Genomic DNA, 25,096 nt, shown 5'->3' with positions numbered 1-25,096 from the left:
CAGGTGACACCTTTCCAATCACTTCAATTCATTGGGGAGTTCCTGGACTTTTCCTCAAGGAAGGCTTCACCTCCCGAGTTGAGGGCTCAACATATCTTGCAGATGGTAATGAGCTTATTAAAAACGTCCAATATCTATCGGCATTTGACTTTCTGAGGTTATTGGGCCTCATGGCATGCTGCATTTTCCTTGTGCCATAGCACCCCCTGAAGATGAGGCCCTCCAGTGGGCCCCTCAGATCCAAATGGTCACAGTTCTCACTTTCTGCAGGTCTCAAGCAAGGTAGCACAGAACCTCCTCGATGTGATCATTGGGTAATCTTTTTTTGCAACCCTAGCCGGAGATAACTGTAGTCGCAGATGCTTCACTCATGGGAAGGGGAGCACACATGAGCGATCTGATGATGAGCAGCCTTTGGTCCCCTGCAGAATCAAGACCACACGTAAACCTGTTATAGCTGAAGGTGATCAGACCCACGCTGATGGCCATCATCATCAGGATGTTCTTTCCAGGGATGGAAGGCAAAAAGGCCAACACAATGGCCATGCATTACCACAACAAAGGAGAAGATGTAGGGTCACTACCTGTGCAATGAGGCAATGCAGATCTGGTTTTGGGATCTACAAAATGTGATCTCTGTCGCCTGTTCATCTAGCCAGGAAAGAGAGTACAGTAGCGGAATCTCTGAGCAGGCAGAGCACATTCTCCCATGAGGGGGGAGTTGGCTTAGGAAGTCCTTCTAGAGATGTCCGCCCTTTGGGGAAACCTTCAAGTGGATCTGTTTAGGTCCAGTATCAACAAGAAGTGCGACCTGTCCTGCTCCAAGGAATTTCCTCAGAGAGGAGTTCTGAGAGACACGTTCATAGTGGACTGGGAATGTCCACTCCTGTACGTGTTCCCACCAGTCCCTGTCATCCTACAATTCATCAGCAGGTTGAGGAAGTTCCGTAAATCCATGATCTGGATTGCCCCGGATTGGGCCAGAAAGACGTGGTACCCAGACCTTCTAGACATGTCCATCCCCCCGCCATTGCATCGTCTCCAGAGAGTGGATCTGTTCTCACAGGCGGGAGGCCCTCTTCTTCACCCAGGAGTCAGAACACTGAACCTTCACGCCTGGTTTCTGAGAATCTAAAATATAAAGATTGGAATCTCCCGGAAGACGTTATGAAGATGTTGCTTTCAGCTAGATGATCAACAACTAAAGCCCCATACTGCTGCTGTTGGAAGATGATTTTCAGCTGTTGTAGAGCCGTTATAGATCCTTTCTTTGAAATACACTTGCAATCCTTTCTTTTTTATTGCACCTAGCCCATCAGGTGATGCAGCAGGCTAGCTCTAAGGGATACTTGGTGATGATATCGATTTTCAAACACACGCCAGAACAGGACTCTTATTTTAAGATGCCTATTTTCATAACATTTCTGAAAGGATTGACCAACACATTGCCTCTGGTCCCTTTTCTGATCCTGTCCTGGGATTTTAACCTGGTTCTTACATTTCTAATGAGAGCGCCATTTGAACTGCTCCATTCTTGTCCTCGCAGGCTACTAACGTGGAAAACTATCTTCTTAGTGGCTATCACTTCTGCTCGCAAGGTTAGTGAGCTGCAGGCCCTATCCTCAAGTCACCTTTCTCGTGAGTTGAGTGTGTTCAGTCAAGGATTATACTTGCCCTGATGGGATTCTTCAGGCCCCCTTTTAAAATCAGGTGGCCCTGGCGCATGTTCACTGAGTGTGTCCACAGTGTGAATATAAAGTGGCCAGTGTGCTCCATAGCCACCCACTTGAGAAGTGTGTGGCTACACAGCTGAGAGGCCAGTATAAAGAAATAATTCACATGGCACTCTGATGTGTAGTGGACACCAGGGAATAACTCCTGCACCCACCACGCATTATGTAGGCATGCAGTTTCTCTAATATGCCATGTGAATTGTATTATCACATTGTATAAATATGTGCATATTAAATTTGCATTCAACTTTGCTGTATTATGTGCTGGAGGAAAATGACCCTGTATGTGTACAAGACATGAAGTAAGAGGTCATTAGAACACTGATAAAAGTCGGGTGATTTCAATGATTTAGTAGGGCAGGGTTGGGAAAGTATTGTGTAGTTGTCAGTATGATTACGGTGTCCTTAGATGTCAAGGCAAGACACAGTATTCATGAGTCGCTCCCCTTCACTTACCTCTACTGCGAATGAGATTCTGCGTCATTTTTTTAGTTTGTGATTTTTTTTTTTGTTCCCAAATAGGATTCTTTTCCTTGCTCACATCTTGATGCGAAGCAGAAAACGCGCTGCCAAGATTGCCTCGCCTGCAGCTACTATAACATGATGGGACTTCTCTGCCAGAAGCATACAGACTGCTTGGTGAAATGTAGGTTCAGATGCACGGCTTTGAGTTATTGTTTTCCTCTTGGCTGCGGGAGGGTGTTGATTTGCCTATAATTGTATGCCTTCTCATATCCCACACAGGCACCAAAATTTCGCTAGATACACTGAAGCGCCGAATGCACACTGGAAGCTCCATGTACGGCGCTGCCAAACTGGCGAAGGATCAGACTACCATTCCGCTCTTTAAAGCGGGGATTCAGCTGGCCATTCCCAATGTTGTTATGCGACCCAGTCTTGAGGACATTCAGGTAGGCCGCAAACAAGTGCATAATCGCATGATTGAGATTAGCGACGCAACATAGGATACCCAAGCAAGAGAAAAGCATGGCTAGACCCTGGTTTCTGAAAATGTTGAAGTTCTCATTTTTAACTTCTCGCCTCTAGTTAACTTTGATTAAATAATGTCGTTTGTGAGTAATAAAAGGAGACTTTTTTTGTCGTACCAGGAACTAGGTTTGTATAACTCCTATCTTGTAACACTTCACAATGTGTTAATTTGCAACTAGCAAAATGGTTGTGGGTTGGATTCATCCACCGGCTTCCTTTATATTGTGTTTGCCACAAAACAGTTTGATAGAGTACTTTTATCCTACGTGGTGTCGTTATGAGATTGGTGGTTACGGTAAACATATGTGAGGCTGTATTGCAGATACTTTGCTCAGTGCAAGAGCAGTTTGGAATGGTATTACCACCGGAGTGAAAAATGCCCTTGCAGAAGGGTATGGTTTGCCTTAGTTCTAATGCTGTGCACCATTTCATTTACACTGGTGCAAAGGTTTTGTATTGCATTCCATGGTATTTTACAACATGCAATACTTTATTTGACCACCAGTTGATAAATATTTCCTACACCCCCAACTCCTAATTAAGTGGTATTTGTAAAACAGATGGTATTTAATTGACTGATATTTGACTGATATTTGACTTCAGACTATGCAATGGTTGCTATGGGTGTCAATATCCCTGCTCTGTTTAAAGCACATATGTGAACTAATCCATGTTAATGCTTATCTGCAAGTACAATCGGGTAGACCATAAATGAAGCATGCATTCATATGTAGATTTTGATGGAAGATACTGCTGACAGAGGGCTACCGAAGCTGACAATATTTGACTCCATTTCTATTCTGAAAATCAAATGGACTGAATCAAATGCGCCTTCTTGATGAAGTGACCAGAGCTACTATACGCTTGATTATCAGCCATTTAAGTTATAATAAGCATTGCATGGCCAATGGCACACTAGTAGTGATATTTTCATCATACTACTTCATTTATGATTTCTCTATACCCCTGGTATAGTACTTCAGACTGAGAAACTCTTTATGCACGTATGTGGCCAGAGAATGCATCACGATGCAAGAAAATAACTATGATCAGAATCCTTTATGGGAGACAAAGTAATGAGGAATGATGGCGAGGATGGTAACTAAGTGGGGTGCCTTTAAAACTATATTTAAAAGGTGCGCCATGCACAGTACAAGAACATTATTTAAGTAAAAGAACAACAAATCCTTAAGGATTTGTCCAAAATCAAGAGGTTACTATTGGAACTGAAAAGCAACTGAACACTGGAAATTGAAGGCAGTTATAGAGGTTACTATGAGGACTTAACAAGGAAGTTAAGTTTGAAAAGGTTCTGCAGCCATAGAGCAACTGATGGCGAGTCCTAAATTATCTGCTTGTTTTAAAGTTCAATTAAGCAACGTATCGTCTGCAACAATGGATGCGTTAAATATTGAGGCTGCCCAATATTCTAAGTTACAAAAAACGAGATAGCGGAATCCGTAGTTTGCACCAATTTATATTGTTTCATTTCAAAGTTTCCAAATCTGCTTTGGTTGTACCTCTTTTTTCAATATTTCCAAAAAGTATATATCATGATTACTTATGATGAATTCTCATCAACTCTGGGTGTCCCTCATAATAAATTCTCATCAACTTTGATTGTCGCTCAACACGTGTTTCCCCACATGCTTCCCGTGGTTCATCAGGAGGGTGACAAAATATGTATCTTATAGTAGAAAACAATAAATAAAACTATAGTTCCTTTCTGGCAACTAAAGAATTATTTGTCAACTGAAATTCTAAACATTGAAATTTTGAGCACAATTAAATGCTAGACACTATACTTAATCAATAGTGTTGTTTCATAAAGAATGTATGTAGTCCCAACATTTTATAGAAACAAATAACAATTGGGGGAGGGCAGTTATTTGATTTCTGTCCTTCCTCTGGATTTCAGTGAGTACCTTAAATCAAGAATACACTAATTTACTTCTGGGGTTTAGAACCTGTTAAGCTATAACAGAAGTATACATAGATTAGGTTGCAGTTATGGAGCAGCTAGAAACTTTTCGTACTGTTATTTTGTATGACCCTGGTTTCCCTTAAATTCTTATTCTCCTTGCAGCTTTTTTCACTGCGATCGAGTTAAAATGGCCACTATTTAAAGTGGCGTGATGACGCGATTGCGCACGTTGCGTGTGTCCACGTTATCACGATAGCGGCCATCTTGCTTTGGGCTGGTTTACCATTTGCCTGAGTATTTTCATTTGAAATGTATTAAATGCTCCCTATAAATAGCGTATGTTGTATTTAGCCAATTTAAGATCTGTAGAATATATTGATTAAATAATTCTAAATGAACATTGTTTCTTTCCTAATTTAGCACAATTTTTTTTGTCTCGCACAATTTAAACACTAATGGGTCTAGTATTGTGAGCAGCCTTCAGATTGATCTTAAACACATAAGAAAGCTTATTTTAGGAAAATGTCTGTTATAACACAAACAGTTATGACATAATACAAAAAGCTCAAGAGATGCATTAGGCAAATTCAAGTAAAGTGAGCTCACTTAAATTATACCATGATGATAAAAAATGCATTACTGGATTTATAAGTAGTGAATCACCTCTGTATCGAAATTGAGACCCGATTGACAGGTATCTAATATATTAATCCAAAATGCTTCTTTGCATCTTATAAGTTTCCCCTGCTTCTTCCTCTTGGAGGCATGTTAACACTTTCCAAGCCATTGAGTACCTTACATCAAGAATACACTAATTTACTTCTGGGGTTTAGAACCTGTTAAGCTATAAAAGAAGTATGCATAGATTAGCCTGCAGTTATGGAGCTGCTATAAGCTTCTTTTACCGTTATTTAGTCTGACCCTGCTTTCACTTAGATTCTTATTTTCCTCGTGGATTTTTTTGCTGCGATTGAGTCAAAATGGGCACTATTTAAAGTGGCGTGATGACATGATTGCGCACGTTATATGCATCCAGGTTATCATGCTAGCGGCCATCTTGCTCTGGGCTTGTTTAGCATTTGCCTGAGTATTTTCGTTCAAAATGTATTAAATGCCCCTTAATAAATAGCATATGTTGCTTTTATCCAATCTAAGATCTGTAGACTATATTGATTAAATTGGACCTACCCCAAGATCTGGTATCGGCTCTCAATAAGAGCCTTCTTTCTGTCCATCCAGCCCTATGGATTACTTTACAACTAATTTAGCCCTTTACAAATTTTGTCGAAGACTGGAACTCAAGAAATATGTCTCTAATACCACCAGGTCAATAGAACGAACAACCATATTGTTACCATCAGAGTTAGCAGTCACTCACTCTGAAGACACAGTGAAGCTGCTGAATCTACAAGAGGAACAAGACATTCATACACTACAAACCTTTTCAGTAGACATGCACCTAGAGACAGGTTTGTCAAAGGAAACACCCGTCAAACCGAAATCCAAGTTCATTCCTCATTTAGTCACAGATAATGTACTAGATCTATTTTATAAAGCCACAACACAGAATCTAAGAGACATTAACCTCTCAGGGAAAAAAACCCATAATAAAACACAATCAGTGAAAGAATGAATAGCATTACAAGTATTAAGCAAAAATACTTAATCACGAAAATGGTGGACAAAGGAGGCACAATTATCTTAATGAACACAGAGGATTCTGTTATATCGGCACTTCATCTAAATAACATCGGATGTTATGAGAAGCTAAATATTAACCCGTTGAAAAAATGAATAGAAAATTGGCATACAATGAGTTCTCATTGGACAAATTTGGGACTCCACACAGAGGATGAGCACAACTTCATTAACAACCAATTTCCAACAATGGCCACTATGTACTTCATACCAAAAATACATAAGGAATTTCAATCATTCCCAAATTGCAGACCCCTTATCAATGGTATAGGTTCACTAAACAATCCCATCTCCCAATACATCGTTCACCACTTTGAACCATTAGCTTCTGGTTTAGCATTGTATATCCAAGACACTAAACATGTCATACAACAACTTGCATCTATAACTTGGGAATCAAATTAGACCAGTGACTTTGGACGTGACTTCTCTTTATATCAGCATTTTACACAATAAGGGCAGTGAAACAAGACTCTATTTTCTCAAATCTAGGCCCATCACCTACCATTCTCAAAATGTTATGTTAACGGAAATGTTGCATTTTACATTGAAGAACATTTTTATCTTCAATAACCAAATCTACCGACATAAACAGGGCACAGCAATGGGCGCTAAATTTCCCTCCTTTATGCCAACCTGTACATAGGACATTTTGAATTAGTTTGCATGGCAACATCCATCATTCACAACATCAAACCAAATAGCTTACTGTGTTAGGGTCATAGACAACATACTAATCATTTGGAACTGCAATAAAGAATCCCTCATGGAATAGGAATTCTACCACTACTTGAACAACAATAATTACAATCTGAACATCACAATATGAGACAGCACAACAGGAATACGTTTTTTGGACTTGGAACTCTACATTGAAAATAATATCATTTAAACCTCCCTGTTTTTGAAACCAACATCTGGGAATCATATTTTACATGCTAAAAGCAACCACCCTAATTGTGTAACCAGGAATATTCTGTATGGAGATCTACTATGGATAAATACAATTGTACACAAAACAATGAATTCGAGAAACATGTAAAAAAACATGATATGGAAATTTGAGGACGGAGGCTATGACAGGCAACGCCTACGAAAAGTACTTTATCCCCTTAAGTGCCATGGACGAGTTATTTCATCCTTGGCAATTAAGGGGTTAATGAAACAGAAAACGTTAGAAGGCATTAAATTGGCGAAATACCAAAATTACCAAAAAAGGCCTTGGCACTGGGGGAGAAAACCTATGGCAGTTAAAAGACACATTCTCAAACAAGAGCAGAACTCTTAACCAGGCACCACAATTTGAATTCTCTGCCATGAGCGAATCAGAAGTCACGGTACGTATAAAGTCCATTAAGCCTTCCAACTGCAAAGGGGACGCCTGCCCAGCTCACATCAAAGATTGTGCGCCAGCCTTCGCCCCCTTCGTTACTGCCTTCATCAACTCGTCCTTCCAATCGGCTCACGTACCCACTTCCCTTAAAGAAGCCTGGGTTAGGGGGGCGTGGCTAGCCGCCATGTAGGAGAGACGTGTTCGGCGCAGCTCCGCTCGATACGATTATGGATCCGCCGCCAACCATCGCTTAACTTGACTGCAGTCATCCGAAAAGCGAACACAGGTCGTGTGAAGGTGTGACCCGCCTGCTGTCGAAGTTTGGGAACCTCACGTCCCTCTGTTGGCCCGCACCAGCGAAAAGAAACAGAACGCCATGCGAGGGCAGGAAATGGCGGCCATGATGATCCCTGGCCCAGCGCTGTAGCGGAGCCCTGTGATCGACCCCAGAGGAGCTCACCAGGGATCTGCCTTAGTGGAACTCGGACTGAAGCGGCGGCGGTGGCCTAAGCTGAGATTCACGCTCCAGCGTCCCGAAGAAGCGCGGTAAGGAGTCGGAAGGGGGGGCACCTGGAGCGGCCTTAACTGCACCCCTGCTGGGCCCGGAGCGAAGAGCCTTGCGGCAGGATTGGGCCCGACCGCCCTGCCGAGCGGCCCATTGATACTGCCCGGACAACACACAACCCCCCCCTCACGAAGCATCTCACGCCGGCGCCAGTGAACTGTATAGTGCCCTGGCGGATCCCGCGGACAGGACATGTCCACTAAAGGCGCCCGTAGCAAACACCGCCAAACCACCATGGAGTCCTTCGCGGCCGCTGGAGCGACCGAACCCAGGGAGGCTCCAGCCCCTGGGGAGGCGTCGGGCTCCGAGAGGCCCGAGCCGGCCAACTCCCAACTGCTAGAGGCCATCAAGACACTCCAGAAAACCATGGAGGACAAAATAGACGCGGTCGCCATCGACCTGAAATTATTGAGGCAGGATGTGCGCTCTATCACCGGCAGAACGGACGCTCTTGAGATCCAAGTCCGGGACAACACAGACGCCAAAACTCAACTCTTAAAGGATGTGGACATTCTGGCGCAAAGAGTGAAAAATCTGGAAGACAGGGCCGAGGAAGCTGAAGGAAGGGCCCGCAGGAATAACATCAGAATCATCGGCCTGCCCGAGGGTATCGAGGGCAGCGACCCCACCAACTATATCGAGAACTTGCTCATACAGGAAATTGGGGCTGGGAAACTGTCGCAGGGCTTCACCATAGAAAGAGCCCATCGCTCCCTAGCCAGGAGGCCGCCACCGGGGAGCCCATCCAGACCCATAATAGCCAAAGTCCTCAACTACAGGGACAGGGAGGCCATTTTGGCCTTTACTAGGATGGGCGGTTCCATACAGAGGGACGCCGCGAAGATTGCAATTTACCCCGACTACACCTTGCAGGTTCAAAGGAGCAGAGCCCAGTTCCACCACACCAAGGCAAGACTCAAGGAGGCAGGCCTGCGCTACCTACTCCTCTACCCGGCCAGACTCAAGGTCCTGCACAACAATAAGGCACGTTTATTTGACACTCCCGCAGAGGCCGGCGAATGGATGGACAGTGAACAGATCCCAGACATTGAACGGAGGCAGCGCGGGCCCTAGCCGCCTGTAACAAAGGGACTCCTTCTCACCACTTACTGGCTGCAGTAGCCGATTGTACATTAATATGCCAGTGAGAGTGGCGACACTGATGGTACCGGAGCCGCGCTGGTCGTGGCGCACCTCCTGATAACACCCACGGAGGTAGCCCCTCTCCTATCCCCAGGATAATTTGGGTGAGCTCACCCGCCCGTAGGGCACCGGAAGACCCCCGTCTGATGGGGCAGAAACGGGGATGTCAGAGCAAGGGCAACCTCGCTAGACGTGTTGTGTTTGAAGTTGTGTTTGTAGTTAAGTTAGACGTTGTTTTTCATGGGGGTTTGAACCCCAAGTTGGGATCACAGTTTGAATCGGACATAAACCGGACCGGGACCAAGCGCAGCGGAATTGCTACCAGGACGACCAGGTTCACCGAACACCTCAACCTCAGGCTTCCCACAGCAACACGACCACACCTAGACTATGGCTGAGAGGATCAGAGTCATGTCCTGGAACGTCAGGGGACTAAACAGCTACATCAAACAGCGCCGCGTTTACGCCTACATGAAGCGCCACAGAGTCGGAATCGCTCTCCTTCAGGAGACCCACTTATGTGGCCCTAAGCTTGCAGCGCTAGCTAAGGTCTGGCGAGGTACCCTAGTGGGTTCCTCCTACTCCACCTACTCCACCTACTCCAGAGGAGTCTTGATATGGATTGCCCCCTCTGTCCCAGTCAAGCTGATCCACACCAAGACGGACAATGAAGGTAGGATGGCCCTAATTCAGGGCACCATAGAGGGGCGTGACGTTCGCCTGATTTGCACTTATGCCCGAATCATGATGCCACTGTTTTCTTTCGTTCGTTGTACGCCCGGCTGTCCCCGAGTAACGAATGTATAACGATATGGGGAGGCGACAACAACTGTACCTTAAACCCTCGCATAGATAGATCGGATGGCAAGCATGGCGACCCCTCCCCACCCGCCAAGATACTGAACGCCCTCACACAGCAATATGCCCTGAAAGACCTGTGGAGAGCGCAAAACCCTGAAATCGGAGGCTACTCCTTCTACTCTCCCCCACATAAGGTCCACACCAGGATAGACTGCCTGTTCATTAGCGAAGAGCACGTGGCCGGGTTTGAAGATACGCAGTATCTGGCCAGGGTGCTTTCAGACCACTCCCCACTGATGACCTCTTAGGTGACCACAGCCCCCCGGCCCCCCATCCCGACGTGGAAATTAAGAAGTGAAGCGCTATTAGATAAAGCCTTCAATGAACAAATCAGGGAGGGCTCCATACACTACTGGCAAACCAACATTGATAGCGTCAGATACTTGGGCACAGCATGGGAAGCCTACAAGGTGGTAACTAGAGGGGAAATGATAGCCGCGGCCGGAGGGGCCTTGAAATCCGTCACGACCCTGCTAGAGCACGCTGAGACCGAACTCCAGGACCTCGAAGCCACCCCGTACCCTGATCCCGCCCACCTGCAGAAAATGATTGAACTTAAACAAACATGCCTAACACACTGGGAGACGCTGGGGAGGCTCAGCTATGCCAAATTCACGGAAAGGAACCACGCCCTGGGCGACAAACCCGGGAAACTCCTTGCATGGCTTTATAAACGAGAAACCCCCAGACACCCCATATGCTCCATCTGTAATACAGACGGCTTGACCCTTCACACGCAAGTGGGTATTAACGCAGAGTTTAAGCAATATTACCAAACCCTTTACTCTGATCCAGCCCAGCCCCCAGACCACGCGATCGAAGATGCCCTGGACGCCATCAGGCTCCCTCGCCTGGAGGACCATTTGGCAGATTCCCTCGGAGGCCCCGTCACCCCAGAAGAGGTCGCAGCCACCATTAGGGCACTGCCCTCCGGTAAAACGCCGGGACCGGACGGTCTCCCGGGCGAATTTTATAAGACCTATGAGGACATACTGGCCCCCCTACTGTCCAAAGTATATAACGAGGCGTATGAAACAGGTCACCTCCCCGACTCCATGACCGAAGCTACCATCATCCCCTTACTTAAGCCCGGCAAGGAAAGCTCTGACTGCGGCTCATATCGCCCCTTATCCATGCTGAATGTAGACAATAAGATCCTTACCGCACTACTGGCCAGAAGGCTGCGTACAGCCGTCCCGTACCTTATACACCAAGATCAGACAGGCTACATGCAGGGCCGCTCCATGTCTGAGAACCTGCGAAGGCTGCATCATGTGATACACAGCACAAACGGCATGCCCGGTAAATATGCAGTTGTGTCCCTAGACGCCTCTAAGGCCTTTGATTCGGTCCGATGGACATGGCTCTATGCCACCCTTGACAAGATGGGGGTCGGAACGGCTTTCTTGAATTGGGTCAAACTCATTTACACTAATCCCACAGCCAGAGTGCGAACCAACAACACCTATTCGGAAAAATGGAGTCTGGCCAGGGGCACCCGGCAAGGGTGCCCCCTATCCCCTTTCCTCTACATCCTGGCGATTGAACCAGTGGCGGCATACCTCAGGCAGGAGTATGGAGACGGGGGGATAGTGGTAAATGGAGTGAACCACCTTGTCTCCATGTATGCGGATGACATGCTCCTCTACCTAAGGGATCCCGAACTTCTTCTCCCCTACATTCTCGAAACCCTAGATGGGTTCCACAGATGCACCGGGATCCAGATTAACCACGGCAAGTCTTGCCTATTCCCCCTGGCTGCACTTAGTGGAACCGAGAAAGAACACCTCCCCCCTCTGGCCCTGAAGTGGGAACCCACCACGTTCAAATATCTGGGCGTCGCGATCCACCGGGACCCCGAGGCCGAACACGCATTAAACACGGGCAAGGCTAGGGAGGGACTGGCTAAATCAATTGATTTATGGTGTAAATTGCCCCTCTCAATGGCTGGCAGGGCGGGACTCCTCAAAATGGTTGCTCTCCCGCGTCTTCTACATTTCTTCACTAACGTCCCCTACAACATCCCCCAACGTTTCTTCAAAGACCTGAGCAAACTATGTAGGAAACTCCTATGGCGGGAGGGGAGGCACAGAGTTGCCCTAGACGTAACTCAAAGACCGTACGAGAGGGGAGGCCTGAAGACCCCTAACTTTGAGCTCTACTACATAGCGGCCCAGCTTAAGCACGTGATCCAGTGGATGGCCGATGATGCCACGACGGACACACGCCTATTGCAGCCCCCAGACGCACCTTGGTTGCTTAGGGACCTCCTCTGGACCAGACCAATACCTAAAACGCTGGATGCATACCTCATCCGCCTAGGCACTCAGATCTGGAGTCGGGCCTGCAAATCGGTCGGGTTGACCGACCCCTACTCCCCACAAATCCCTATAGCCGCCATCATGTCCACTAGACCGGAGGACCGGAAGGCGATCCGGAATATGTGGGAACCCTCCGGTGTTGCCACCCTGGGCGATCTGATAGACGACCAGGGCACTCACACATTTTCCGAACTGCACGAGTTGACTGGGGTTCCACTGGGTCAGTTCCTTTTGCATGGGGCGGTGATGGACAGGCTTAGGAAGCGATGGGCGGAAGCGGAATCCCAATGCGCCGGACACGAGTCCATTGAGAATTTGGTGGGCGTTGCAGAGGGGGGACATGAAACTTCTAGGCTTTATGAGATCCTAATTGACAACACCACACATAACGAACTCACATGCAGGGGTAAATGGGAAGCCGAGCTAAACACGCTATTCGGAGACACGGAGTGGGAAACAATAACACATTACCATAAAAAAGTCTCCAGGAATGCCCGATTCCAGCTTTTCCAATTTTACATCATCCACAGGGCCTACCTTACCCCTGCTGTCATCTCGAGATTCAATGGTGCCGGCGTAGTTCCGTGCCCCAAGTGCCAAGAACCCGCGGCTTCACTGACCCACATGTTTTGGGCCTGCCCGGATATACAAACCTTCTGGTCGCAAATTCAGACCAGGTTGGCGGAGGAGGACATAACGCTAGACGTGCAATCCCCTAAGGCATGTCTATTGGGCTCATACCCGCGAGGCAAAAAAAACAAACCCCTCAATAGGCTCAAGGACTTGATGTACATCCTCGCAAAAAGGCACATCGCAATGGCCTGGAAGTGCCCCAGGGCCCCTAGACTTGTGACATGGTGGGAAGACCTCCGTAGGTGGTCTATGGCTGAAACCGGGGCCTGGGAGCTGGCACAGCGACAGCAGAAGACAGGTGACTCGGAAGACCTCTTGCAATGGATAGCCCTCACGACAGCCCTGTTCCGTCCTAAAGAAGTCAGTACCTCAGGTGAGGACCCGGACAGCCCGGGCTCACCCTAACACCAATGGCAGACCGCGCAACCCCGGTCCGGGTTCACATGGGGGGAGGAGGGAATGGGAAGTTATTGTGGATATATAACTGATTGCTATGTGGATGATGCTGTTTGTATAAGTTTTTTTTTTTTTGAAAAATCAATAAATATACTTTAAAAAAAAAAAAAAAGAAGCCTGGGTTAGACCACTACTAAAAAAAAACATCTCTCGACCCGCTGATACCTGGGAATTACAGACCTATCACCACCGTTCCGTTCCTCCTAAAGATCTTGGACAAAGCACCTTACCTAGAAGTTCAAACATGTATCGAGGACAACCACCTTCTTGGACTTCGCCAGTCCGGTTTTCAACTGCGTCATGGCACCGAAACGGCACTACTTGACCTGAAAAATCAAATAGATGACCTTAGAGACGCGGGCAAACCTGTGCTCCTTCTGCTCCTAGACCTCTTTGCCACCTTTGACTTGGTAGAGCACAAAACCCTGTGCCACCATCTCTCCTCCATGGCCAACTTCTCTCCAAAGGCATGTGAATGGATCAACTCGTTCCTTAAGGAGAGAGTAATTAAGGTCTTCTCGGATTCTTCTAATGCCATCCCAAGTCCTATTAAATGTGGAGTCTCACAAGGTTCGTGCATAGCCCCCACCCTTTATAACCTCTTCACCAGACCCCTGTTTAGAATCCTGGATTCCCTGGGCATCTCATATACCAATTATGCTGATGACACCCAGGTGCTCATACCTCTCTCTGGGGATTATCTAGCTGACACCAACACCCTCAACTTCATCTACTCCACCATTCAATCCTGGATGGCAGAGAATTGGCTCTGTCTAAACAGTGAAAAAAACAAACTCCTGTTGGTTGGGTCTCCATTCACACTGAGTAAACTTAACAAGGAGTATCAAACCTTCACTTTTGACAACATCCCCATCACAGTATCTCAAGGGATTAAGACATTGGGTGTGTACCTCGAACCAAGCCTCACCATGGACAGGCAGGTCAATGCCATCGCTTCCTCTGCAGCGTATCACTCCAAGCTGATCAACGCTGTCAGACCATTCTTGACCCAACAGAACTGCATTATTATAGCCAGAGCCATCATCGGGTCCAGACTGGATAACGGCAATGCCCTCTTCATTGGTACCTCCCAAAGAAACCTGGCTATACTCCAGATAGCCCAAAATAATGCCTTAAGATCCGCAACAGGCATATCACGGAGGGAACACATCTCAGTGTTCAGGAGGCAGGTACATTGGCTACCTATCAAGGAAAGGGTTGTCTTCAAATAGATTGCCCTAACCCACAAATGTCTTCCTGACTTCGCTCCTAGCTATCTAGTGCAAAGAATCGCTAGACAAACAGCATCCAGACCTTCCAGGTCCACCTATGCCAATCGCATCATGGTTCCTCGCACGCATAGAGTGCATGCTGGGGGCTCGAGTTTCCCAACAATGGCTGCCACTCTCTGGAACAAACTCCCATACCAGATCAGATCAATCGAGTCTCATGCTGCCTTCTGCAAGGCCTTAAAAACTAAACTCTTTGTCTGACAGGGCATATCCCCCATGCGCTATGTTTTACATATGCTAACTCACTGAACTGTATGGCACATACCATTTGATGTAGAATACTGTACTCTGTAACTAACATTGTAAGCAACTGTTTGTAAGCTTTTTTTCCTGGGCCGCTTATTGTAACCCACAAGCCTGCCTTCTTAAGTATCCTTTACAGCGCCGCGATGCCTGTGGGCTGCAGTGCGCTCTACAAATCCAAAAATAAATAACTAAATATCAAAGAAACCACAAAGAAGCTTGCCTGAAAGTTTCAATAAAGTTAGATTCAGAAATACTTGTAGCTCATAAACAAACCTAATAAAGAAAATCTTGACTAAAAATTGGACTATGCTTAAACTAGACCAAGACCCCTTCTACCTTTTTTAGACAGTACACTGAGTTTAACATTTTGTAAGGCAAAAAACCTTAAGAATATCATCAGCCCATCTCACTACATACCACAGCAATAGAAATCTGATCTGACAACAATGTGGAACCAACCCATTCTTCAAGGGACCTAAAACTGCATGAAATGTATTCTATGTCCACATTCAGACAGTGGGGGAAAAAGCAAATTCAATTACCAAATGGAGCAACACGTCAAATATTACAATGCATGAACTGTAACACGAAATACATAATTTATGGAATACAATGCATATGTTCCAAGATCCAAATAGGAAGCACCATCCGACAAGTTAAAACAAGAATTTCAGAACACTTCAGGTCCATCAAGAATAAGTATCTCAAATATCCCCTGTCTTACCATTTCCAGAGCGAACATAGCATGAATACAATTGATGGCGTTATATATTTTGGCTTGGAAAGTGTTAACATGCCTCCAAGAGGAGGAAGCAGGGGAAAACTTATAAGATGCAAAGAAGCATTTTGGATTAATATATTAGATACCTGTCGATCGGGTCTCAATTTCAATACAGAGGTGATTCACTACTTATAAATCCAGTAATGCATTTTTTATCATCATGGTATAATTTAAGTGAGCTCACTTTACTTGGATTTGCCTAATGCATCTCTTGAGCTTTTTGTATAATGTCATAACTGTTTTATAACAGACATTTTCCCAAAATAAGCTTTGTGTTTAAGATCAATCTGAAGGCTGCTCACAATACTAGACCCATTAGTGTTTAAATTGTGCAAGACAAAAAAAATTGTGCTAAATTAGGAAAGAAACAATGTTCATTTAGAATTATTTAATCAATATATTCTACAGATCTTAAATTGGCTGAATACAACATACGCTATTTATAGGGAGCATTTAATACATTTCAAATGAAAATACTCAGGCAAATGGTAAACCAGCCCAAAGCAAGATGGCCGCTAGCGTGATAACGTGGACACACGCAACGTGCGCAATTGCGTCATCACGCCACTTTAAATAGCGACCATTTTGACTCAATCGCAGTGAAAAAAGCTGCGAGGAGAATAAGAATCTAAGGGAAACCAGGGTCATACCAAATAACGGTACGAAAAGTTTCTAGCCGCTCCATAACTGCAAGCTAATCTATGCATACTATCTTTATAGCTTAACAGGTTCTAAACCCCAGAAGTAAATTAGTGTATTCTTGATTTAAGGGACTCACTGAAATCCAGAGGAAGGACAACAATTGGGGGAGGGCAGTTATTTGATTTCTATTTGTTTCTATAAAATGTTGGGACTACATACATTCGTTATGAAACCACACTATTGATTAAGTATAGTGTCCAGCATTTAATTGTGCTCAAAATGTCAATTTTTAGAATTTCAGTTGACAAACAATACTTTAGTTGCCAGAAAGGAACTATAATTTTATTCATTGTTATACTATAGGATACATATTTTGTCACCCTTCTGATGAACCACAGGAAGCATGTGGGGAAACACGTGTTGAGCGACAATCAAAGTTGATGAGAATTTCTTAGGAGGGACAACCAGAGTTTTTATTATGAGGGACAACCAGAATTGATGAGAATTCATCATAAGTAATCATGATATATACTTTTTGGAAATATTGAAAAAAGAGGTACAACCAAAGCAGATATGGAAACTTTGAAATAAAACAATATAAAATGGTGCATATGAAGATTCCGCCATCTCGTTTTTTACAAGGATATTTTAGTTTCCAATTTTAATATTAGTGGTTCGTGATAAAATCCCAAACTGGAGTTTAGTGGATGGAATGGGAGAGACTCAGAGGGGCTGTCACCTGCTCTTTGATGCCAGCTCCAGAGGGTATATGTGGTGGATCTCCCATACTTCCCTGTCCATCCCTACCATCTTGGGTGCAGCAAGCCTACTACTCCTAGAAACCCTTTGCCAGATGTGAGGATTTTGTCCCTTTAATATCTGAGAGAAAATGATGAAAATACTCTTTAGTCCATAAATGTTTCCAGCATCCACAGAGCCTGAAATATAGGAAAGATCTTTTTGCTGAATGATGCAAGTCCTCAAGCACTGCTCCCGTCCTACAGCATGGGCCACCCGTTTACATTCACATGGCCTCCCCTGGATGAGAAAGTCAACATCGTACCGGTTTGGAATAGAAATGAGACAGTGGGGAACTCTGCAGCTTGCAATGTAGATTCAAAGTGGGTGCCCCAGTTAAAATAGTCATGGCTAGCAGAGTCAATTAAACAACCATGCTGTATCTGTAGTTCCTTGCCGAAAACCACATAGCAAAACAAGCTCACACGTTACCTGTACATGAAAGTCATGAAACACTTACAAGTTCTGCTGACCATCTCGCAGGAGATTAAAAGTTGCAGGACTTTGGAGTAAGGGTAAGAATGAGCAGAACACAATTTTAGGCACAGAATAGTATGTGCTTCTGAGTAGAGAATAAAAGGTGCACAGTCACAAACAAAGGAGAAGGGAGAAAGGAATCTAAAGAAGGAAGTGAAGAGAGAGTTAGGAATAGAGGTGAAGGAGGCATAAAAGAGTAGATGAGAGCGTTATGTGGAGAGGTAAGGGAAGGAGAAAGAAATATAAAGGAGGTGGATAGTTAAGAGCAGATGTGAAGAAGGGAGACAGCGTAACAGAGAAGTTGGAGTGAGAATTGAACTGAGGGAGAATCAAGAATAGAAAGAGAGAAGAATAGAGAAGTGGGTGAGCGGTCTGGAGTGTGCTGAAAAATCACAGAAGAAAGGAAGAGATATGGTAAGTATCAGAATAGTGGAACTGAAAATTGATGAAGATGGGCACAAGAAGTGGCAGTAAGGTAGGGGGCTGGTTGAGACCTAAGTCCCTGGGGCAACTTTAGGACTGGGGAAAGAGCCAAACCCATGGGACGACCCGACTGTCTTAGACATTTAAGAATGTGTTTGACTCTGGGATTCTCTGACTGAATCCTTTCTGACACCTTAACCACTTTGAGATGAGCCAAGTAATCAGGTTGGTGATGCCAGGTATTGAGGCCAAAGAAAAGAATTGTGACATTCTGTCTAATCCAATGAAGGCCAATGAAACCATCACACAAGACCAGGAAATAAGGGTGACACCACATAAACCCCAAAGACTCGGAGTGCCTCCTTTCCAGAGTTTAATTTAGATATGGAAGGCCGGAAACCAAACAGCCAAGGGAAGTCTGACTAGTCTGTGTTCCTTATTTGAGTATTCCACCATATGTCAAATAAAACGAATCCCTTATTTTTTGTTGTTTATAATAGAGACACAAATGTTACGTCTTGGTTAAGATTTGTCTGTTGATCCCCAACCGTGGCAGGAGCTTGTTTATTATGTAACAAATATGTGATAAAGGCTCGATCAGTCCAGTCAGTCACAATTCAGATAAGTTTGGTACTTGTGCCGATTGAAATGGTACATACATATCACCCATCACAAAGTAAGCTGAAGACAGGAAACTAAACATAGACTGGACAGGACTGGCCGAACTACATTGTTGTATCATGTGTGTCTGCATGCCTTCAAAAATAATTTGGAGGCAACCCTGAGAGATGGACCTTGACAGGGCTGCTCCAAATAAGAAGTTTGCAGGCACTCAAGACAGCCAGACCTGATCATTTGTACGTTTGCGAGTGTGAGATGGACCAGCAGTGGATCTGCAAATTTGATCAGCTATAGTGGAACAACATGAAAATGACTTTGCATGTAAACTCACTGAGCAAGGTATCAGAAGAGGTTGACGTATTGAAACCCAGGAAGTGAATAGCGAGGTGGAACTGCCTGGGGTGGTATGCAGGGAGTCCTTGTCATTTGTGGATGCAAGAAGGATGCTTTCTGCAAGCTGCATTCTAGTAAAGGGGATAAGGAGCAGGCAAGTTAAGGCTTCATAACATTAGGCGCTCAGCAAGCAACATGACCACTTGCCTCCAAGCTTCTACGAAGCCAAGAGGAATACTTTTCACTTGCTTGGCACTGTGTGTGAAATGAGCACTTCACACATGAGGTACTTGGAAGCCAAGAGAACTGCATGCAACTCATGATATTCAAAGCAGCCGAGACCAGAATTGTCACATCCGGTGCTGAGGGTATTTGCCACCGAAGATGCTGAACCACTTGCCTCATGAGGTGATGAGAAGCTGAGAGGAGCCTTTGCCATGTGAGGTGCTGAACAGGCACTGTCCACATGGGGTACTGAGAAGCTGAGGATAGCACTTACCATATGAGAATCTGGACAGGTGACATGAGCACTTGCCAAATGAGGTGCTGAAAAGCAGAGATGAGTATTTGCCGAATGAGGTGCAGAGTGGGCAAGCACTGAAAGAGGTGCCAGAAAGTCCTGAAGAGCAGTTACTATATGAGGTGGTACGAGGTCAAGACACGCCTTGGAGCTAGGATTAAGAAGTTTTGTAGAGCATTTGACTTATGAGCTGCTTAGAGATCCCAGAATACATTTGAAGCCTGAAGAATACATGGCCTATCCGGTAGAAGTTGTCTGACTCAAGAGAGAAGATTTCCAGGATCTATTAATATGAAGGAACCAAATTGTAACAGTACCCAGAACATGTCCAAGAACAACCCACATTCCCTTGGAAGAAAATAAGGAAAGCTTAGAGACAATGGGGCTCATTATGTGTTTGCCAGTATTACTGGCATACCGGAATACCGGCAATGGAATTATCGATACCACCACTTGGTCAGGCAGTATTACCTCTGGAGGTATTACCTCCACCGGTAATGCTGCTAGATTACAAGTGGTTGTTTTGCGGTGTAAATTCCCATTTTATGAAGTCCATAGTACTCCAGGGGAAAGTTTTGCCGGTATTGCCGCCGGCGTTATTACCAGATGGTAATAACCCCGAATTTCGGAGGTAAAGTGGAGGAGTTACCTCTAGAGGTAACATCTCCACTTTACCTCCACAAATCAGTTATTCCGCTGGAGGTAATGCCTGCAAACTTGTAGTTTGTCAGTGCATGAAAAATGGAGGTAAACTGAATTATCTCCACTTTTTTTCCCAAACCGCTAAACTCGCAATGAGCTCCTGCTTTGGCACTCAGGTTGAAAGAGAACGTGAATAATATTAGAGTGTGACGCTAGAAACCCTACAGCAACAGGAAGTACAAGTGACAGCTAACATGCGGACATGGTGAGGGAAGTTGTGATAGCACTAAAAGAAAAGCTGCCTTGGGTATGAAAGGCTTTGAGATAATTTCTCCCACTTATTTATATTCAAAGAATGGTATGTACTTTGATGAGTGAAAAAAGGAAATATTTGGAATTTGGGACTTTGCTGTATCATTATGGAATATGTTGCCACTATCCCTAGTTAATGCTAAAAAAACATTGCTTTTTCACTTGTACCCCATTCTTGAAAACGTTTGAAGCTGATTGCATAACCATTTATACGATCTTTTTTTCCAGAGTGCTGTGAACAAGGTTACAAATGCCATTTTATCCATGACCAGGGACATGCCCTTGTGGAAATTTACTTATTTGCATCACAAGCAGCAGCAGGTAAGCGGTCTGGATTCCCCATCAAGCACATTTCAGGATTATGGCACTTCACCTTTGATACATGCCTGTGGGCCGCCCATTATGACATCACAAAAGTTGCAGACCCATGAAATAAACAAATTGCAGCAGCCGCCTAGTAACAACCTATTTCGATAGCTGTATCCTTCTAAGGACTGCACTTAGTTCTGGTATTTGTCACATATATAGCCTGAGAGTTCTGTCTTTACCAGGTCCTATTTGATCTGTTTTACTGTCTTCATATCTCCCCTTGATAACATTGTGCATTTTGTCTTTATTGTGCCATTATTTGCCACTTTTCATCTCTTGTTATCTTGCCCTTAAGGATCTTAGGCTTCCCATGCCGCTCCCAGGTGCATGATGCCTCTATTCACTTGTTACGCCATATCTTCCAGCCTGGTGCTTCTTTTTTGCATTGCCTGTGCTTCTGCTACTCAATGGCTCCTTGGGAAGTCATTCCACTTGTCTTGCGATTATTTGGTGTGATTGCTATTTTTTTTTGCGAACATTAATCATAGAAATAAGGGACATTTGACTGTTTACTATTTAGTTTGTCGCAAGGGGCAGGGAGCGAATAAGAGGTTTCAGCTGATTTTGTGAAATGTCCTTTTCTGCAAAAATATCTACAAGAAAGGGAAAAGGATCACAGAAATATTTGTTGACACAATGGTTACATTAATGAGTTTCTTTAATGGCACTAATAATGAGTGATTCGTAATTCTCCCAAGGGAAGAATCCACCGCTGAGCCTTGAGCCACACTCCTCTCGTGCTGCTGAATTCCTGTCGACTGAAACAAAACATTGGGCCTCATTGCAAATCCAGCGGTGCGGGTAAAAATAGTGTTAATATGGCTGTAATTCCTTAAGTGCCACATTACCACTCTGCCATACAACGAGTTTGGTGGTGAAGTGGAGAATTCACCTTCAGCAAAAAGATGGATGCAAATCCACCACTTTACTGCCACAAATCACCATGGAGTACTATGGACTCCAAAAATGGGGAATTACGCAGCCCTACCGCCACCTGTATATCCCACGTTTTATTTGCAAGACCAAGTGAAGGTAACATTATTAGAATTTGGTGGTAATTCAGCAGATTTACTGCTGAATTACCACCAAACTCATAATGAGGCACATTGTGTAAAATTAGAGAGTAGCACATTGATATCCTGTATGCCTTTAATGGAATCACAATTTGTTACAATTCATGTTTATATTTGAAGCACACACTCTGCAAAACTCATTTATTTCAATGCCCTTCATCAGTGTGTTTAGGTCCCTTCTGCTTCCAAATTTCAGAGGGGTGTCACAGGCCAAGGAATCAACAGGCAGCTGGAAGCCAGTTTTCTGTTAAAGTACATACTCTTTGAAAATGAAGACTAAGGATTAGGATTGACTGAGACCAGTGGGAGAAAAACAAGATAAAACGGACTTACTTCTAGGACCATGACCCTCTTCCCTGAGAGTACACCCTCCTGGCACTGAACAAAGAGTCACCCAGTCTCTAGTGGTTCTAGTGCCCCAAACCTGTTTCTTGGTGAATTTGTTTTGTAAGAAAGTTGTACTACGCTTCATGTCCTAGATTCCATTTATTTATAACACAACAAAACTGTTCTTAGGAGAAGAAATGTACCATTGACACTCTGTCATATTCATCAAAGATAGCATGGTTGATACAACTTACTGGCTGACCCTAAAGGAAGAAAACCCTGACCCTGTCAGGAGTGCCTTGCCCTAGGTGGGAGGTTGTGTTATAAGCCTGTTGAAATAACAGTTAGGGAAGGCAAATACTTCCCTGGAGGTTTGAAACCTCACCCTGTTGTGGTAATACTTACTTTGTGCAACTCACACGAGTTGCTGGGTTGGATTAATTCAAAATACAGAAAAAAGGATTCCCTTCGTTTTTTCATCAACAAGTGCAGTAAATCAATAGAGACGTTCTCTTGTTCTTTCCCTTCTTCCACTACCCCCTGACCCTCCCCCCATTCCTTTTTTCAATTTCTTTGGTGAACACATATACTGTTTACAATAAACTCTATCAGAAAAAGATGGCCGAGCAAAATGATCTTGCATTTGCAGAGGAACTTGAAGATGGCATTCTGGCCAATCCATCCGTCCTAGGAGTAGATCTTACAAATGTGAATACCAACATAGATGACTAGAACGATGTAGAGATACTTAGGAAGAAGATCATACGTACGGAGCTGCATGGTGCTCTCATGACAGAGTACCTGAGGGCGCATGCAGCACCAAACAACCTAATTATCCATATCGAACCTCGAATCTTTTTGGAGAACCTCCATTTTAGAAAAGGCTGGTCATTCATAGCTAACAAGTGTACCAGAGACGGGTTAATCTTATAAATACTGCAAAAACATTTTCAGAATAACTAATGCGGGAACTGACCAAGATAAGTGAGGTGCTAAAAACAAAGAAAACTTTAGAGATGTATCCGACCAAGCAGGCAACACTGGAGGTATCCCTAAAAGAAATCAGCTACACAAATCTTAATAAAAAGATCTTCAAACTAAAGAAGGATCTTTTGGCTTTTACACACGTAAAGGTGTATCCCTCCCCATGTAGCAGAAGAATATTTTGCAGATGAAGCCAAGCATGCCACAAGTGATGCTGCACAACTCAAATATCAGAACTCGGAGGCTTGAATAGATCAAGGTCGGGGTCAACGACCAATTCAAGCAACAGTTCTGATGACGATGCCCGACTAGGGAGGCGAGTACACTTTAATGGCTCCACCAAGGTAACACAGCCACGGAACCTTTTTTAGGACAATGCAGCAGAGGGCAGGGAAAACCCTGTTGGCAAAACCAACATCAATCACGAAGGGTGACCCGCAGCAGAGGTCGGGGGCTCATACCACCCATTCCTCTCCAATAGTGGATCAGACAAAACATACATTGACCATAGCCAAGCAAGAAATATTACAAGAGGGTTTATGGGTTTATCCTTCATTCCAATGGCACGCTATGATCCTTTTTGAAACACGAATTGAGTGCACTCAGCTGAAGCGAAAAATCAGATTAAAATAATTCTTCTGGGAAAACACACAAGAGCAAGAAGACTCAACAGGTCTGCGACTGGCATCGCAATTTTTTCCTCTGCAATGCACAAACACTTCCGAGTCCACAACCTTTGAACAGGCTTTTTTTAAAAAGATTTTGGACCTCGAGAAAGAGATCCCATTTATACATAACAATTGTACCAAGCTACAACTAGCGGCTCTCACAGACTTGGCCTAAAATTATGCCATAACTTTAGAGCAACAATAGTTATGGATACTAGAGATTACAATAACATAGTTGATACACTCTGTAATGACCCAGACATGGGGGTCCACACAACCCAGGAATATGGAAGGGAGACCTACGGGCTGGGAAAAGAATCAAACGCGACCTGTATGGTAGGCGAGTGGTGGGAACACACAAAACCCAACCTACCCCGAACGGAGGAACTAAATGAGTGGGAGAACATAACATCAGTGCTTGGGAATGCTTGGAATAATGATAAGAACCCTGAACAGCCGACAATGGGTCAGCCCGCAGAGACGAGGTTACCGAAGCGTCCCCGCGAGGACAAAAACCCCGACTCCACGGGCCGAGAGACAGAGAGCCGTGTCCAGCTGGGAATGTCCCGCCTCGCCAGAGCGACACTGACGGCAAGAAGGAAGGGTAGCCGTCCCCGCTGGAACGAAGCCCCCAAGTTCTCGGAGCGAGAAGCAGAGCGCCGAGTCCAGCCGGGGAAGACTCGCCTTGTCAGAGCGGCACTGGCGGCCAGTGGGAGGGAGGAAGGTAACTGTAGCCGCGACGAAGAACTGGCTACAACCGGCCGCTAGATGGAAGAAGCCCAGTCTCCGCATTCCAGGGGAACAGGGTCAGGGAAGAACACGGAGAGTGGCTCACAAGGAAAAGGGGGCGGGGCCTATGGGGGTTTTTATGCTCCAAGACAGGAAGTAGACCCTGATTGGCCCATTCTTACCTGCCTATATAAAGAGCCAG

General features: G+C 44.9%; 1 protein-coding gene across 1 annotated transcript in view; it reads left to right on the top strand.

Annotated features, from left to right (window-relative positions):
- The window catches only part of LOC138497282 (dynein axonemal heavy chain 5-like), a 1,499,851-nt gene that overhangs the window by 379,326 nt on the left and 1,095,429 nt on the right, over positions 1 to 25,096 (top strand). The window contains exons 24-26 of the mRNA XM_069620634.1: positions 2,256 to 2,379; positions 2,478 to 2,644; positions 20,973 to 21,065. Of these exons, the coding sequence (XP_069476735.1) occupies positions 2,256 to 2,379; positions 2,478 to 2,644; positions 20,973 to 21,065 (384 nt within the window). The remainder of the gene's footprint in view (positions 1 to 2,255; positions 2,380 to 2,477; positions 2,645 to 20,972; positions 21,066 to 25,096) is intronic.

Source organism: Ambystoma mexicanum, chromosome 5q (genome assembly GCF_040938575.1).
Source record: "Ambystoma mexicanum isolate Mex_15411 chromosome 5q, UKY_AmexF1_1, whole genome shotgun sequence".
Taxonomy (NCBI): Eukaryota; Metazoa; Chordata; class Amphibia; order Caudata; family Ambystomatidae; genus Ambystoma; species Ambystoma mexicanum.
Note: the sequence above shows the minus strand (reverse complement) of the source record. Positions and strands in the feature narration are given on the sequence as shown.